The 19,085-nt window shown below is 35.4% G+C and overlaps 1 protein-coding gene across 2 annotated transcripts; it reads right to left on the bottom strand.

Moving 5' to 3' along the window:
- Positions 1–11,269: 11,269 nt before the first annotated feature.
- LOC114266497 (uncharacterized) lies at positions 11,270–16,433 on the bottom strand. Of its 2 annotated transcripts, none has more exons than XM_028207429.2 (4): positions 15,835–16,433; positions 15,458–15,646; positions 11,566–11,849; positions 11,270–11,479 (listed from the first exon to the last, which is right to left on the bottom strand). In XM_028207429.2, exons 1-3 carry the CDS (start codon positions 15,901–15,903, stop codon positions 11,586–11,588), a joined length of 522 nt encoding a protein of 173 aa, XP_028063230.2. In that variant the 5' UTR covers positions 15,904–16,433; the 3' UTR covers positions 11,270–11,479; positions 11,566–11,585. The 2 variants fall into 2 exon arrangements, with proteins under 2 accessions (XP_028063230.2, XP_028063308.2); XM_028207507.2 differs by having other exon boundaries at positions 15,736–16,285.
- Between the last annotated feature and the right edge of the window lie 2,652 nt (positions 16,434–19,085).

Raw genomic sequence — 19,085 nt, 5'->3', positions numbered from 1 at the left:
GTTCATCTTACCAAATACCTCGGCCAACCCTTGGGCCTAGTATTAGGTAGCTCGGTCAACGCCTTTGCCTAGTTTGGTACTCAGATAAAAAGGGACCGAGCTACTCGACGTCCACACTCCGCCCTTTAGTTCGGCCCACAACAGAAATCAAAGATGTTTTCTTGGCCTAAGACCGAGCTACACCAGCCCTTTTCTCGGCCCATTACGCGGCCTAACTCTCAAAGATGACTCTTCCTAGCTTGGCCCAATTTGTTTACAAATTACCCTCTCAATTGCCCCTTAATTCCATCTGCGTAGCATGATTGGGATTATTTTTCCTCCAGCCGAGCTAAGAACGCCCCACTCTGGCGAGCTAAAAAGTTATTCGGTTTCATAGCTCGTTTGGGCCCAATAAGTCTTGTCTGTAGCTCAACATGTCTTTCCACTAATCTGGTATGACGTCATTCCCAGGATACATGGTGTGCCCCCATTATCCTCGTTCTTTTGTTACAACCGTCATGTACCTCCAAAAAATTTGAACAGCCCTGCCTTTTTGCCTTCAACATTTAAGTCCTTTGAGTTCGCAATCGTATGGCGAGTCGTCATTTCTGTGTCTCGCCGAGCAGACTTAACTCGGTTTACACTAACCCTGCCAACGTTCTTTGGCCGAGATAACCATCTCGGTCCAAGCATTCAAAATTATGTCGGTCAAACCTGCCAGCTTGCTTTGGCCGAGGTACGCATCTCGGTTGAAGAATCCAAAAAACTTTGTTGGTCAAACCTGCCAACCTTCTTGAGCTGTGATCTTTATCTCGGTTGAAGAAAAAATGTGTTGGTCAAACCTGCCAACCACCTTTAGCCTAGATCCTGATCTCAGCCAAAGGGTGCAAAAAAGTTTTTGTTGGTCAAACCTGCCAACCGCCTTTAGCCTAGATCCTGATCTCGGCTAAAGGGTGCAAAAAAGTGTTGGTTTTTCCAGCCAACCTCTTCAGCCTAGATCCTAATCTCGGCTGAAGAGAGCTCCGTGTTAGTTATTCCGGCCAACCTAGAGCCAAGTGTTTGGTTATTCTTACTAAACTTCTTCAGCCTAGATCCTGATCTCGGCTGAAGAGAGTTCAACGTTGGTTATTCTGGCCAACTTCCTGTAGCCTAGATCCTTATCTCAACTTAGGAGAGTTAAATGTTGGTTATTCCTATCAACCTTCTTCAGCGCGAATCCTTTTCTTGGCTGAAGAAGAGCTAAATGCTGGCCAATCCTGCCAAGCTTCTTGATTGCCCCCTAGTCGGGCAAAGGCTTGTTTAGAAAGAGTTGGCCAATCCTGCCAACCTTCCCATTTGCCCCCCAGTCGGGCAAAGACTATTGCGTGGTCAATCCTACTTGTCAACCGTGTTAACTCTGGCCAAAAAACTTTTTGTCTGGTATCCCTGTTGCGCTGGACTCTGCCTTGGTGCGCGCCCCATCTTCCTCTACCCTGATGTGTTGGTGCACTTTCTCCATCAGGGCCTCCATAGTAAGGGGCGGCGTCATTGTCATTGAATCCCTCAACTTATTGCCAGCCAGCAAACCTCATTTGTACTGTGCGATAGCTAGGTTTGTAGGGCAATCTCCAATCTGATTAAAAGTCTCCCAATACCGGTTATTGTAAGACCTCAATGTTTCTTTCTCGTCCATGTCTATGGAGAGAAGCTGGTCAATCTCCACTGGTGTCTTGGTGTTCGTTCTGAATCTGGTCACAAATGCCTCCGCTAGTTGCGCCCACGAAGCTATACCACCTTCTAGCAACCTTTCAAACCACGTTAAACCCAGGTCACCAAGGCTGGAAGGAAACATGATACACATTAGAGCCTCGTTTCGCCGATACACAGTCATAACCTGGTAAAAGTGGCTCAAATGTATGTAGGGGTCCGACTTCCCCTCATAAGTAGTGAATTTGGGCTGGTGGAAGCCTGAGAGTAATGGTGCATTCTCTATTGTTGGAATGAACGGTGAGCTCTGCAACCTTGCTAACGCTTTGTCTGCTGGTTCATAGGCAAGGCATGGCTCTGGAATTCCAACCTCGACACTCCCATGTGTTCTAGGAGCCAATCGTTGTAGTGTGGAGACTCTGCAGGGGTTGCTAGCCTGAGTGTCTTCTCTTCTTCGAGCCCTTTCAGTCCTTATTCTCTCAGGCCTGGAGTAACGTGTCCTGGAAGTCTTTGATATATGTATCGCCCGACCTGAGGTTTCTACTTTTAGTTTGTGATGGTGTGACTTGTCTGTCACGATCTTCTGAGTGGTAAGAGTGTGTGTTGCCTTTGCGCTCCTCTTTTGCTGCCACTCCTTTGCAATCTGGCTCTTCATAGACTCTATGTCAGCCGCCATTCTTCTTATTACTTCGTCTTGCTCCATTACACGATCTTCGAGAACCTGAGGATCCATCTTTCGCTTCTGTCTATCAGGGCTTTGAGAGCGGTATGAACTTGAGCCCCGTCTTTCTCTCTCTTCTCTCCACGGATTCCTTCGCTGGGGATCTAATTCCGCCATGGGTGGGATAGAAGGTAAACCTTTGCGCCTCCTACCCCCCTCCGGGGTTTGCCCATCAATAGCTGATTGCGGCAAGTCTTCATTGTGCGCTATTGCTCCTAACTAGAGAGAAAAACTTGATCAAGAGGTTTTGTTCTTTTCTGGAATTCCCACAGACGGTGCCAATTGTACGAGCGCGAAATAATCTTCTCGTATAATCCTGTTAATCAAGTTTGCACTCCTCCAAACAATGTTGCTTTGCCACCTGAAAACACAAACATAAGCTAACCAGCGGGTGTGTGCCGAAAACCCCTCTCATGCCTAAGTCAGCAATTAGACAATAGACAATAAGCTCTATGTATTCTAGAGTAAGAATTGGGATACCTATACATAGGTCTGGTCATGAGCTTTTATAGACTTTACTTGGCACAATCCTAGTAGGATTTCCAACTCTCCTTATAAGAGTCCTTCTAGGAATCACACACCCTACTCACTACCAACCAAGTGAGATAGTTTGCACAATCCTAGTAGGACTTTACTCTCCTTAGCAGAGTTCTCCTAAGAGTCACACTCCTACTCACTACCAACCAAGTGAGATGGTTTGCACAATCCTAGTAGGACTCTAACTCTCCTTAGCAGAGTCCTACTAGGAGTCTTATGTCCAAGGATAATGCTTACCCTCAGAACACCCTCATCACTGCAAGCCAAGTGAGATGGCCACCCCATTTACCTCGGCTAACATTGCGGTCAACCAAGTTATTTCGGCTCTGTACTCAACTAAGTGATGAAATAGAAGCATCAACCGAGCTATACCTAGCTCGGCTCTTCATCTTATCAAATACCTCAGCCAACCCTTGGGCCTAGATTAGGTAGCTCGGTCAACGCCTTTGCCTAGTTTGGTACTCAGATAAAAAGGGACCGAGCCACTCGACGTCCACACTTGGGCCCTTTGGTTCGACCCACAAGAGAAATCAAAGATGTCTTCTTGGCCTAAGACCGAGCTACACCAGCCCTTTTCTCGGCCCATTACGCGGCCCAACTCCCAAAGAAAACTCTTCCTAGCTCGGCCCAATTTGTTTACAAATTACCCTCTCATGAACTATTAAATTTCTAATGTTATAATAGCACAGGTAGCAAAAGATTAATTCGTCTTAATGATATAGATTTGTATAAATACCAATATTATAATAGCAATTGAACAAAAGACAAGACAAATATTTAATTAATTGAATAGAAAAAAAGACCTACCTATGATGTGCTGCTGCTCTGAATTCTTGAGAAATTCGTTAGTGCTCTGTTGTGCCGCTTCTCTCAAATTTTTGGAAAAATTGAATGAAGAGTTATGGTTAGAAATTAGATAGGGAGAGAGAATGGGCCCTTTTTATTTTGAAGGGGCCTTTTAATTTTTTAATGGGTCAATTTATTTTAAGTTAGTTTGGATCTTCTTTAATTTTTTTTTAGACTTAAAACATACCTAATATATTACACTAAATTATAATAGGAGGGGGCCCCTTTTTTAGGTCTATTTTGAGGAGCCCTAAGCAATAGCCTGGTGGGCCTACGTCCAGGGCCGGCCCTAACCCAGATCAAGGAATGCATATGGAATGGAGAGTAGTATTCCAACGATATTTTTGGTAGTTTCTAGAGCAAGAAAAATAAGTTGAGAGAGAGAACAATTTCTTTCTGAGAAACATGAAAAACAGTTATAATAAAATAAAATAAATAATATATGAATGAAAATAAAACCAATAAGATTCTAAAGGGCCAAACAAACAACCAAATAACAAACTACAAACAACAAAAACAAAACCACCAAAAAGTCAATTACGATCCAAGAAAAATCACCGATCTTCTCATAAATGTGATTTGGAAAGTTAGATCTACATCAATCCAAGCGAAATCTGCATCAACACTCGTCATCACTGTCCAACTCCGCCACTGTTGCTATACTTCAGACACCGCCAAAAGTAAGAGTTGAAGAGGAAGAACACCACAATGGTATATAAGAAGGTTTGAGAGAAAAGGAAATTATTATGGGTGTCGAAAATCAAAAAAATTATGAGGAAATAGAGGAAGAAACATTCAAAATCTCTATTCTGGACACCAAAAAAAAAAAAAAAAATTCAAATCTACACTCTAGAAGTGTAGATTTATACTCTAGGAGTGTAAATCTACATTTTAGAAGTGTAACGGATGTCGTCGAAGTGTCGCTGAAACTTCACTTGAAATCTCTAGAAAGAGAGGCTTTCATTACTCTCTCTCTCTCTCTACAAGCTTTTAAGAGAAAGAATAATTTCTAGTTATAGGATTGGTTCAAAATAATTGAAAGGGGGTAGAGAAATGAGAGAGGAGAGAGGGGTTAAGGGGAGGTGGGGGATGGGTTGTGAAGGTGGCTGTGGTGGCAGCTAGAAGTGAAGATGGGAGTTAGGGTTAACCTTCAAATGTCAGATATAAAAGTAAATTTGGGTTTATAGATGTACATATAATTTTTTTTTTAATTGAAAACTTTTTTTGTTTTTTTGTTATTTTGCCAAAATTTTGAAAACTTATGACAAGGTGTTTGATATACTTTCTATTTACAATTTATGAGGCAAAAATGACTTAAATAAGAAGAAAAGAAAAACTAATAATTGACATATTATAGTATAAATGCTTTTAACTTTTATTGTTTGATTGTCAACTTTTAATTTGGAAGAACATATATTAAACAGGCCCACAATTTTAGCAAACTCAAATTTTATTTATTTATTTTTTTTGTGAGTAAACTCTCAAATTTGTTATGCAGAAATTTGGGAGTAATTTTGAAGTAATTATATATTATCAACTTAGGAAGTTGAGCTAATGCTCCTAAGTAGGGAAAGTTATTGGGTACTCTTGGAGTATGGTCACGTGGTGCTCCAGGATATTATGATTGATGGATAAGGTGGGGTTTATGACTTTATGTTAGGTGATTGAAGAACATGAGAGAGTATGGTAAATGATGATTAGTGAAAAAGCATAGACATGTGGTACTCTATAAATACCCAGTAATTTTCCCCTAAATAGAGAAGAACACCAGCAATGAGACAAGTGGAGTTAACTTGACCCACTGTGATTACTTAGAAGTGGGACAAGGTCGCTCCAACCATCTTTGTTTGTGCATTCTCCATGGTATGAATACCATATGTCGTTTTCAATAGGATCTGTATAGCATATCTAAGGAATTATAAATACCTGCAATGGGTCATTATTACTTTGAGAAAATTAGAGAAGAATTATAAATACCTACAATGGGTCATATTTGGAGATTTTGTGGGACCATGGCAAGGGCCCCCGAATGAAAACAAAAGGGGATTAAGGGATGTGGAATTGGAGGATAGCTCAATCGAGTGTGATTGTGTCGATCTATGTTTGTGTGGAAATCTTGGTACACCACGGTTGCAATTGAATGTGAAAATGCAAGTCTCAATTGAGCAATCATTAAAGCAGCATCAAACACCTAACTCATGGAACACACCAACTAGAGTGCTAACTAATCTTGAGCGGTGGCCAAAATTGGCCATTATGTCCCCACTGGCGGCAAATGAAATGATAATGTCAAATAAACTTGGCTTACCCAATGCTGATCAAAGGAGAGAAATAATTGGCACCAAGCAACGAAAGAGTGTTAAAAGTGTGCGAGCTTGTAGAAATGAGGATTTGGTTGAACTATATATGGAAGACACACAATCTGGCAAGGGTGAATGTCGTGATGGTGATACAACTACTATATCAGGTAAGCCTCTACAAGTTTGGAGCTCTTTACTTAAAGAAGAGATTAACAAGGTGTCAAAAATGATGTATAAAATAGGTACCCATAAGATTGAGAACCTAGTAGATGGCATGTACAATGTCCCTATAGAGATCTCAAAAAAAGGCTTTTTTTTATTAGGAAAATGCCTTGGTTTGATACATCATTGCTAAAAGATTCTCTTTCCATTATGTGAAAACTTGGGCAAAGAAACTTTGGGAAAATTTTCTTGAGGATGTTGTCTTCATTGATAATGGGTTTTTTATTTTTAAAGTAAAAAGTGAAGGCATGGACAAAATTTTGGAAGATGGCCCCTATTACGTTGGGGCTAGACTGATTGTTGTTAAAAAATGGCAACCTGGACTAAAACTAACAAAGTGTGAATTTTCGAGTGTGCCGTTGTGGGTGAGGTTGTATAATGTTCCTTTGGAGCTTTAGACTGAAGAAGGTTTGGGTTACATTGCTAGCATCATGGGAACTCCTCTTTATTTGGATGAGCCTACGTTCAAGAGAGATAGACTTACGTTTGCGAGAATATGTATTGAAGTGCCAGCAAATAAAGAGATCCCTGGGTCTTTCAAAATAAATCTTAGTTATGGTGACTCGTATGAGATTCAAGTTGAGATTCTATGGAAGCCTCAAAGGTGTGATGTTTGTAAGACTTTTGGTCATACCACTAATTTGTGCCCTTAGAAGCCAAAGACCTTGAACCCTCTATTTTCCAAACAAGAGTGGAAAGTCAAGGAGATTAACATACAAATTCCAACTAAATGGGAAGTGGTGAAGAAAAAGGGAAGAGATGGTGGGCAAGGTTCAACGACAGTAATAAACAAAGAGGGAGAGACGCAACATTTCGCCCCATCAACATCTAATGCTTTTGATGTCCTTGAATCATGTAATATGGGAGAGTTAGGGAATGGAGAATTAAATCAAAAGTTGTTGTTCCAAACGAAGAGCCTAAAAAGTAGAAGGAGTCCATCTCCAAGTAATCCCAGTAATGGGGAGATTACAAAAGAGGATAACAGAAGAAAACTCAAAGCAAAACTTCATTACTTGAAGAGTGTTAGAGGGAAATTTTGAATAATTTGTTGTGTATGTTGTGTTTGTCTTCTATAGGCTTAATTTGTTTCTTTGGAGAGAGTAGTTTGTTTCTGTTTATGTTTGTTTTCCCTGCAAAAGATGTGTATTGAACTTCATTGTATATCTTTCTTTTTTGGTTATAATATGACTTATCTAAAAAAATTGCTAGTACATTTAGGTGTGTTTGATTGGAGGGATAAGGAGGAGGGACTATTTACTGTGCGGATTGTAATCCGGGGGAATCATTTAATCTGGCATTTGTGTTTTTTTTTAGTCCATCGGACATGGAGTCCGGCCGGACTCCTTATCATAGTTCTAAATCGCGGTATCGGGTAACGTAACGGTATCGATCGCGGAGTATCGGTACCGGGAGTATCGACCGGTACGTATCGGGTATCGGGCGTCGCGGTTGTGAAATTTCAAAAATCATTAGCAATCCCTCTAAAACTCAATTTTATGTATTTTTTTAACTCTTTTAGCCTTAATTTGTCACATTTTAATCAAAATTTTTATATGTAGAGGCACTTTTGACTCATTTTCAACTAATTTTGGGCTTGGGATCTTCTATATTAATTAATTAATTTATTTATTTATTTTATCTATTTTAATGCACTTTCAATCAATAATTAGGGTGACTCTAGTCTCATCCCCCATCAAGCAAACAAAAGCTCTTAAATTTTTTTTATTTGTATTATTAATATTTTATTATATATAGTTTGGTTATTTAAAAAAATCAAGGATCCCATCAAATAAAAAAAAATATTCAACACAATAATAATACTATCTAGATATACTTAAAAAGTAAAATATTTGTGAACATTTTTTTATAAAACAATTATTAATTTTTCACAAATATTTTATTTTTTAGGTACTAATACAATACTAAGGTACTAATACAATACTAACCTCCACCTCTCATCATAATGTTAGATAAATGATTAAATGGGAAAAATATGATTCAGAATTTGGTGCACATAATGTTGAACTCTACAAAGAAACTAATCAACACATGGGAGACTGAAATAGAAAAACAAAGTGGGACAGGTGCAGAGCTTTGCTTCAATATACATAAATGCTCCTAATATATATATAAATATTTGAAGAATTATAAATATATATTAAAATATATCTCATTCCCATCCCATACCATAATATAAATTAAAAAATAACCACATTATTTTTAATATATTTATCAAACACATATATTATTTTTATTATATTATATATTATTTTTATCAAAAACTAATCAACGCATAAATTTATTTATCAAACTCTCCTCTAAATTTATTTATCAAACTAATCAACACATATTATATTAAAAATAACCATAATATATATTATTTTTATTATATTTATCAAACACATAAATTTATCAAATACATATATATTTATCAAAAACTAATCAACACATTATTTTTAATATATTTATCAAACACATATATTATAATATATTTTTAAAAATAACCACATTAAAAAACAAATTATAAACCAACCAAACACAACTTACCAAGCAAAACCATCCCATACCATAATATAAATAAAAAAATAACCACAGAAAAAAGAAAAAAGAAGATAGAAGAAAAAAAACAAACAAACAAACAAACAAACCTTCAACGAAGAAGCTTGAAATCGGTGATGCGTTTGGGTTCGATTCGATGCTTCTCCTTACAACACTTTACAAGATTGATGCCCATGGGAGATGGATTTGGGTTTGATTGAGGAGTTGAGTTTGGTCCGATTGAGGGAAAACTTTAGAGGTTTGTACAGATTTATGGTGTCCCTGTGTCCGTGAGTCTGTGTGTATGTATTATTGCTTGAAAAAGACAAAATTTGAAGTGAAATGTTTGAGCCCGTGACTCTGTTTCCTTTCTTTTTTGCTTTTTCTTTTGTTTTTGCAGGTACTTTGGTTGATTCTTTTTTCTTTTGCAGGTGATTTGCTTTCAGATGTTTTGCTCGTTTTTCAGCCGAATCGGTCTATATTGGAACTATATCGCTCACGTATCGAATTCAAGCCAATACGTGTCGAGAATCGGCCGCTACGGACGTGAAATTCATTCTCACCGGTATACCGGTGAGTATCCGACTCGACACTCCCATTTTCCGCTACGAACCGGCCGGTACGACGGTACCGGCCGATATTTAGAACCTTGCTCCTTATCCCCCATATGGGGGACTATTGTATCCTGGGGGGTGTGGGACAATTTTCGGGAGACTATCCACTGTTGGGATTAGATGGTAAAATAACCATTTTGACCCTCTACTATTTAATTATGTATTATATGTAGTAAAATTCAACAAAATTTAAATGTCTCAATTTAAAAATAGAATAATTTTTTAAAACTTTTTATTGATGTTTTATTTATTTAAAATAATTTTTATAGATATTTTATTGATGTTTTATTTTAAAATTTTGTTTATATTTTATTTAATTTCATTATTTAAATGTTAATAGATGTTTTATTTAATTTCATTGTTTAATTATTATTATTTTTAAAAACAAATTTATTTCAAATTTTAATTAAAAAAATAACATATATTTTTATTGATATTTTATTTATTTAATTTAAAAAAAATAAATTTATTTAATTGTGTAAAAAATAAAATAAAATAAATTTTTATTTAATGTAGCTAAAAATAATTAAAATATTAAGGATATGTTTAATATTGCTATTACTTAGTAAACAATTGAAAAATGGTAAAATATTCTTTTGTTCATTTATCTTATCTAGTCCGTCCAATCAAACGTTGAATTCACTAAAAATAGTCATTTTCAGATATCTAATCCTATAAAAAAAATAAACACAGGACACATATCCAATCCAACCAAATAGTTCGGGGGATTCACAGTCTCAGAACTCACGTCTGATGAAATTTAATCCCCCTTATCCAGTCCATCCAATCAAGCACACCCTGAGGCCATGTTTGTTTGGATGGACATGAGCTTGGGATTGGACTAATAGTCCAATAAAATTATTAATCCGATGTTTGGTTAAATAATTGAAGTACGGACTAATTATTTTAAACTTGACTATTAGTTAAGATAGGATACATAATCCAACGAATTCGTAGTCCTAAGACTATTAGTCATGAAAATGCTAATCCAATCCGCCCAAACAAACATGGCCTGAAGGTATAATAGTCATCTTTTAAATGAAAATGACAGAGGGCTTAGATCCTCAGAATGAAACCAAGATCATCTTTCCAAAATGAGGAAGACTAATTATTAAGATGCACTGCTAGAAACCTAAACAGAAAGATTGGGGAAAATAAAAAAGACAGATTTGTAATATATAACCACACAAGCCCATTTTAGCTCCACAGTTTTTTTCAGTTGAATTTATGTTCATAAGGATTTAATTGGGATTTTTACATATTAAAAACTAGCTAACACAATTCTCCTTATTTGGACTTGAAACCAACAGTATAACAGATGAAACACTAAACACGGTATAGACTGAGGCCTTGTTTTGGAATAAGCTATTTTAGTAACTTTTTTAATTTTTTAGCTGAAATATGAAATAAAAAAAATTAATATATTTGAGATGAGTTTTTAATTTTTTACGAAAAAATATGTAAAAAATAAAAGGAAAAATAATTTTTTTACTTTTTTGTATAATTTGTTAAATTTTTTAATTTTTTAATAATTTTTTAATTTTTAGGCTAAAATGTGATGCTGTCAAACAAGACCTGAGTTATTTTCAATTAGCTAAACATGTAGCCATTAACAGAGAAAAATTATTAATATAGTTTATCCTACTTAATTAGGAAACAATAGTTCGTTTAGTTTGATTTGATTTCGTATAGTTATTTCCAGTCGAAACACTTCTCTTTTTGTATCCCCACCAAACCTGATTATACAAGAAGATATCTCAACCATTTCAAAATTTCATGACCCTCTTATTTAGCCCAGTAAAAAAATTAAATAAAAGAGAGGCAAATGAACAATCATAAGATGCAAACATAAAGTTAATATATGTCAACTACAAGCAGGTTGATGATAATATACAACATATAAATCTGAAAAAGCTAATATAGTTGCAAGAAGTTGATGTTGTATCTAGGATTGACTGGTTTTGCGGAAGCCGTGACCATCACAATGTTTTCTTTTCTTCGGTCTCTGAAGAAGGTAAAGAGCCCCAAGCAATGCCCTACACAGAGTTTACACTTCAATCAATACCACAAAAATGCACTTGTAAAAATATTTTTGCATTTTAATGTAATCTCAATGATTCACCTTTCTCCTGGTATATGTTGTCATGATTCAAACTTGTTGAACTGCTGCTGAAGCATTTGAAAGATTGTAATGTTTTGTGTTGGAAGAGGCTGGGGAGGTGGCGTTCTTAATAAAGGAGTTAATGTATGATCCCCTTGAGTGCTTGTGTGGTGCCTCTTGCGCACTGCTCGAGCAGGAGGTGGCTCTGCAGCCACCACCACCATTCCTTCTTTATTCATCACCACTGAAAGGTCTGTCCTCTTCCACAAGCTATCACAAAACCGCTCCTCCTGCATTCGCCCATCCTTCCATTTACAAGGTTAAAGTTTCGTAAGTTTACAAGGTTAACATTAGATTACTTAACATCGTCCTCATCCTAAACCAGCTCAAAACTTTTTTCGCATTGGGAGACAAGATAAGGATTTTTGAGTTTGCAAGACATTCACTTAATTACATATTTATAACTCAGTCATAAGTTGGTTACAGAAGCCATTAATTTTGTATCATACCTACCAACACGACAATTCATAAGATGGTCAGTAAAACATCATGCCGAATTTTCAAGACCCAATATTTGGATCTTGCCATTTTATAGTTAATGGTTTTGGAAATTCAAGGATGCTCCAATTTTCAATAATCACTCTCTTGGGAAGCTTTCAGTATAGGACAATTACCTATCAAAAGTTTGCAGATGACTGCCTAACAGAACCAACCACTGCCAGAATATCAATTGATATGCTCATTCTAGTCTTCTATTGGCTATTACTTGTATAAAGTAAAACATTTTTGTATGTTTTTACAGTTACACATATTTGTCAATGTATGCATAAAAAGTGTCATGACCGATTTAGAGATGCATAACACTCCTGGTTAAAAGACTAGGATTGTGAAATTAAAAATTGCCCAAACAGAGCAGGGAACATAGGGAACCTATAAATACTCAAAATGTTTGTAGCCTTATGTGTTGTTATCAAGATTAAATGTCAGGCTAGGCCAGAGCTAGCCATATAAATCTGATATTTCATATTATCCCCAAACAAAACCCAGTAAAGTTCCACTGAGTGTAACGCCTAAATAGACTCTTCATATCTTGTTTTCCTTTTACAGGCATCCAGTCTAAGCAGGAATAATTGTCACAACCTTCAAATTATTTGGAAATTGACATTACTTAAAATTGTAACGCAATCATCATTTAAGGCTCATTCTGTCAGTGAATTAGCAAACATCTACTTGCAGGTTAAAGATGCAAAAACATCACCTCAGCAATATCCCAAGCACTGCGATACCGATGCTACTAACCATTCCAGCCTACCTTTTTATTTTTATTTTTTATTTTTAACAGAAAATTAGTATGTATAACTTTTCATCTTTGTAGGTGCATAAGTTCAAAATATATTTACTAGATCAAGTTGTTACCTTAATCATCATTTATTTATCTTGTTTGAGAAACTGTTGGAAGTTTTTGGAAAATAACTATAAAACAATGATTTAAAGCAGTCAAGGTCTGTGAAGAAATTTTGAAATAATTTTTTATGATTAACGGATTTCATGGAAAATGGAGGGACATTACAAAAAACAAAGCAGAGCATGCTGCCAAGGACAAACAAAACAAAAACCAGGGAAAAACCAAACCCCCTCAGTTATCCTACATATGATCTTGCACATAAGGTTACTTTCTCCTATATAGAGAATTTATCTTGTTGATTCTACCAAATTGTTCCTGATTTCTGAGTACAGTTCAAAAAGAGAATGTCTATGCACCTAGGAAGCATGGACACTCCAAAATGGGTGTCATATCTGTGTCGGACACTAACAAGACGCGGACATGAGCATCCACGTGTCAGACAAGCCACGTGGCATGTCAATTTTTTAATGATTATTTTTTGGTAGGATACATTGAGGATACTTCATGGACACGCATCACGTGTCTGGGGACACACCTCACGACACCTTTCCGGAGTTTTTTTTCACATTTAAAAAGTTAATTTGGGGCAAGTAAAATATATTAAAAGAGTAAAGTGGAAGAAAACAAAAATACACCCTCCCACCCACACACACACTTATATATCGATGCTTTTCATATCTCCAAGCTCTAAATTTATATTCATACACATAAAAAATAAAATCATATATCTTTCTATTCTTATTTTTTATATTTTGTTTAACCATTTCCATGATGTGTCCATATCCTAAATTTTTGAAAATCACTGTGTCCAATGTTTGTGTCCATGTCCATGCTTCTTAGACATGCGCCTTCTAGTGATTTGTGATATGCTTGTGTACCATTATGTTCTAGTGGTTGGATTTCCTCATGAATTCCCCACAAACCTATTAACCTTCCATCATTGACCATGCATGTGACATGATTTGTTACTAAAATGATTGTTGAAGCATTACCAGTCCAAGTTCCCCGATTGAGGTTCAGTTCTAATGGGAGGTACCCCAAAGGTCTTTGGAGTCAATTTTCCAGACAATCATTGCAACTGCATCTCCAAGCAAGGTAATAAAAGCATACAACATTGCAGTTGCAAAATGAATACTTGCCAGAAGAGCTCTAGCTGAGTTACAATGTAAATCTTCCTAGAAATTTACCTAGATGAGCAATGTATTTCATCTTCAATATTTTCTTGAGAGGATAATCTTATGAAACTATAGTTTCTACACTTGCAGTATGAAATTGAATGCCAAGTTTTGGACAAAATACTGTTTCAATTCAATAATTATTTGTCCCAGAGCAAAGTAGTGTAGGTGATCATTCTGGCAAACTTGTGCCCAATAAGGCTCTTACGTATAATTCTAGCTGCAGCTATGCGAATATTCTTAGAAGATGCTTCCTAGTACACCCCTCTTAAGGTTGTTTAGATCGTTGATAAGTCTAAATGTACAAATGCCAAATACAGAATGGGACACAAATGTCTCACAAGGGGTGGGCATCCATTTTGACCAAGGTGCGAAAATGGTGCCCAAGCCCATCCATGGGTTAAGCTTAGCGGGCTTTCTCTGACAGGTTGGTTTGCAAGTCACAACCTTAGGCACAAAAACTACCCAATGGGCTTAACCGAACTGCTCAAAGGCCACCGAGCTTAGCCCAAACAATCAAGATTTAGGCCTATTTTTAGAGTTGTTTCCCCTTATTTTTCATATTTTATGCCGGCTCACGGTCCAAGCAAACCGGTGAGTGGGCCGACCAACCGCCTCTCATGAGCTAATAGGCTAGACCGGGCTTCAAATCTTAGGCCCAGGCCTATCCCAAGCGTCATTCAGGCCAAGCTAGACCACATAGAATACAAATTTGGCCTAGGTAAAAGCCCATTGGGCACAGTGGGACTAGGCCAGGCCGGGCCGGGTCGCAAGCCAAACAATGACCCTTAATCTCCATCATTTTATAGTGGAATTTGATTGCCATCTTCGTCAATGGATGTAGCCTAATTGGAGGTTGAACTCCCTAAATCTTGTGTTTTGCTTTTGTTCCTTATATATATATATATATATATATATATATATATATTTTCCCACTATTTTTCACTATCAAATGCACAACACAATGTTTCTCTCTCACTTCCACATGCTCTGAAATTTAAATGTCACGCCACAATAAATTTAAAGAAAATTCCAAAATCAAATTTCAGTCATTCTCCAAACATTTCTACAAACTTGTTATGTCATATTACTTCAAAACAAACAAATAAGCACAGCAATTAAAAAATAAATCAAAATGCCACCGGTAAAGCATTGAGCTATGCCAAATAGGTATGTAGCAAAAGATTCCAATTACACAAAGCAAATTACTTGCACCAATAAGTGCAGTTAATCTTCACAAACAACAACATCAATATCAATTTCATAAAACTCACTAATCACTAATAATTATAAATCAATGTCAATTTAATAAAATTTTAACTTATTCACTTACATTCATAACTGAGGAGTCTGGCATTGGGCATTTCACAGGTTGATCCTCATCCGGCGGCTCAATCGGATGCTCAACCGGCCAGAACTCAGTATTGCATTCAACCCCATTTTGGCACAAATCCATACTTCCCCTGTTTCTTGTCTCTCTGCTCTCATCTACTACAGCTGGAATTAGGGTTTCCTTCTTATCCTACAATCAGAAACAAAGAATCAACAAAAAACCCCTACCCAAGAACACATTTATATGTACAAAATCACAGAGAGAATGAAGGGGCTTACAAGATCATCCACAAATGAAAAACCCATGTAGAGAAATGACAAGAAAGCAAAGTAACAAAGCTAAATGAGAGAGTGAAAAAGGGGGAGAGAGAGAAATACCAGAAGGAGGAGAGAGGTAGCAGGGTGGGATCGCATGTACAGGGAAAGGCGAGAAAAGATTCCCACCATTTCCAACTGGGTTCAAACTTTTTCTTTCTTTATTGGGTCCCTATCCATGTAAATATGTATATATATGTCTCTATCTGATTTTGTGTGTGTGCATGAGAGAGAGAAGAGAGAGAGAGAGAGAGAGAGAGAGAGAGAGAGCTTTTTTCACTTTGTTGTTTTTGCTTTGATTTGCTTTAAGAAAAGTGATAGATTGTGTTGAAAAAATGTACCAATCTTCAACTTTTCTTCGTTTTGAGAGATTTTTTGTGTTGTTCACAGAGCCAGAACAATGAGAGAGAAAGAGAGAGATGTTTTTTGTGCAGCTGGCTTTGTGGCTGTCTGCAATCCAAGAGAGAGAGAGAGAGAGAGAGAGAGAGAGAGTGAGGCAGGAGAGCGGAAAGAGGGAGACTAAGGCCGCACCTTTAGCTCCCCTTTAGTAGCCGCAGTTCATGAATCAACCCACAAAAGCCTTCAATACACAAATTAGGGTGCGCCATCCCGTCAGATGCAGTTTGAATGTAAAATTATAAATTAAATGGTTGATTTATTACCTGTTGAACTGTTAACGTAAGATAATTTGAGAGGTTTATATGTTCATCAAAAATCTTATTTTTATAATTTAGAAGTGGGTTGGTTTTTTGATTTTTTGGTTTTTTTAGCTATTTTAGCTTGGGCTCAAAAGCTTAGTTTGGGAAGGACTTTTTGAGTTTTTGGCTTTTTTAAATTTTTTTGTGAGAGAAGAATGTAATGATTATGGGTTAGATGTGATGTTTTGTTTGTTATGGCTAAAATAGCTTATTTTGTTTTTTGTGGCTAAAATAGCCAAAAAAGCCCAAACCATGGCTTCCCAAACGAAGCCTTAAATTATTTATTTTGTAAGATTTTCAATGTATAATGTTCATGAAAATAATCCAATAATGGTAACTTTTTTATTTTATTACATTTGTTTCTGAAAAATGGACAATAGATATATTTTTGAAATAGATCATATATTTTTTTGGAGACAAAATGTTATAAAATGAAAATGTTATAATTATCAGATTGATTTAAATTTTTTTACGGATATTATACATTGAGATCTTTACAAAATGAACGATTCAGATTATCAAAAAATGACTCGTGGGCCCTATAGGCCCCTTAAGTTTTCTTATGTTGATATCTCAACATGAAAAAAAAAACCCAAACCTAAATTAAATTATGAATAACGGATTAATAAATAATTAAATTGTGAGTTGGGTTCAATTTATTAGTTAATTGAAAAATAATGTTAAATAATTATTAAGTATTTGCATAATATATAATATTAATTTGAATAATATTTTTCATATATAATACTAACTAATTTTACGTAAAATATTAATTTATAACAAACTTCACATCTTAAATCTCTCGCACATTGATTTTTATTTTAATATTTCATTAGAGATAATAAAAAAAATATACTTCTTTCGTCTCAAAATATTAATCTTTTTTCAAAAATCAATGATTAAAATAATATGAATTTTTCATTTTGTCTTTCTTTTAAATTTATTAATATTAATATTTTTGAAGTGTAATAATTATACTACCAAAGGGTTGTTTTGGAAAGTTAATACTTTTGAATTATAATAATTGTAATACCAAAAAAAGTTGAATTTTCCAAAAATGTCTAATATTTTAGGATGGAGGGAGTATGTGTTAACTTTAGCAGAATGAGACAATTTCGAAGGTGGATTATAAATTTCAAACCGTGAATCAAACTAACGTACAATTAGCAAACAAATCGGTACAGATTAAGCTATTTTAAAGGATTGAACGGTATTTTGCACAGTCTTATCAAAGTAGATATCTTGTTCCATTTTGGTCATTGATATTTAGAAAGTATTAATTTAAGAAAAATTATTTACAAGCTCACTTTGTAAGTCCATTTTCTAAACCAGTAATGTATAATAGAGATGATTGACTGATGATTAGAAAAAATATAAGAGAGAGAATTGTTTTAGATATTTTAATACACTGCCACATTATTGTGTTTGTTGTCTGACTTTTAGACTAGAATTGCACTATCCTAAATTTAATTTTTAATTTATTAATTTTGCTAATAAATAAATTCTAAGGGAGTGAGAGTATTTTTGTCAAATTTAAATCAACAAAGTGAGAAAAAATAAACCCCAAAGTATATTATTTGTTTTAATTTGGTCATTAATATTTCAATTGTGTCAATTTAAGCTCCAGTTTATTCAATGTCATAGGTAATTTCATAAAAATGATCTTATTTCGTAATTAATTGTAGAAGGAAACAAATAGAGATAGAGATTATTTAGTAAAAAAATGATAAATTGATAATCAAATTGACAGAACTGAAACATATGAGATTAAAATGATATAGGATACATACTTTGATGATTTTGCGTATTTAACCCTTTCTATTACAATTATATTTCAAACATAACATTGTCATTAATGATTCAAATCCTAAAATTTGTTTGATTTGGTTTTTAAAACTTATTTTTAAATTAAAAAATTAAAATTAGTTTAAAAAAATAAACACAAAAAAAGAAGATACATTCAAAATTTTCAAAATTATTGATGCCCTTAAAAAAAATCATATGAAACTAATGAGTATTTTAATAAAATAAAATAAAATTTACTAAACAAATTTTTGAAATTAAAAAAAAAAAAAAAATCGATTCTTAAAACTCTACGAAACACATTTTCCCCACCATCACCACCCACTGCCATCACCATCTACTTGCCATCACCCCTCTCTACTCCATCGATTGCCACTACCACCCTTTTTCATCCTTCCACTACTTCTTTTCATCGATCTCTATCTCGTATATTGCCCATGTCCACCCTCTCTTACTTGCAACAGTCTTCCACTTCTGTCCCTGTCTTCCTCTACTGATGTTGCCTCGTAAAGTCACCCTCTTACCTATTCCGTCGTCCTCCCTTGCAATCTTTTGCAATTGCCTTATTCGCTTTCCCAATCACTACCTACAACTTCTTTTCTTTACCTCTCATGTTGCAAGGAGTGAACATGGGTCAGGCTTAGGTGGGTGTAGACCTGACCTGTACTACATAATAACGCTTGAAGCCATTTCCCAAGCTTAACTTGGGATTAGGCCTATACTTTATTCCCAAGTCCTCTCAAAAAAAAAAAAAAAAACTCAAGCCCTCCCACATGGCTTGGATATTATTTAATATAAATGTTGTTTGAATAT

Source organism: Camellia sinensis, chromosome 11 (genome assembly GCF_055761805.1).
Source record: "Camellia sinensis isolate YWXY chromosome 11, ASM5576180v1, whole genome shotgun sequence".
Classification (NCBI taxonomy): Eukaryota; Viridiplantae; Streptophyta; class Magnoliopsida; order Ericales; family Theaceae; genus Camellia; species Camellia sinensis.
The sequence above is the reverse complement of the archived record's forward strand: the minus strand, read 5'-3'. Positions and strand labels throughout refer to the sequence as shown.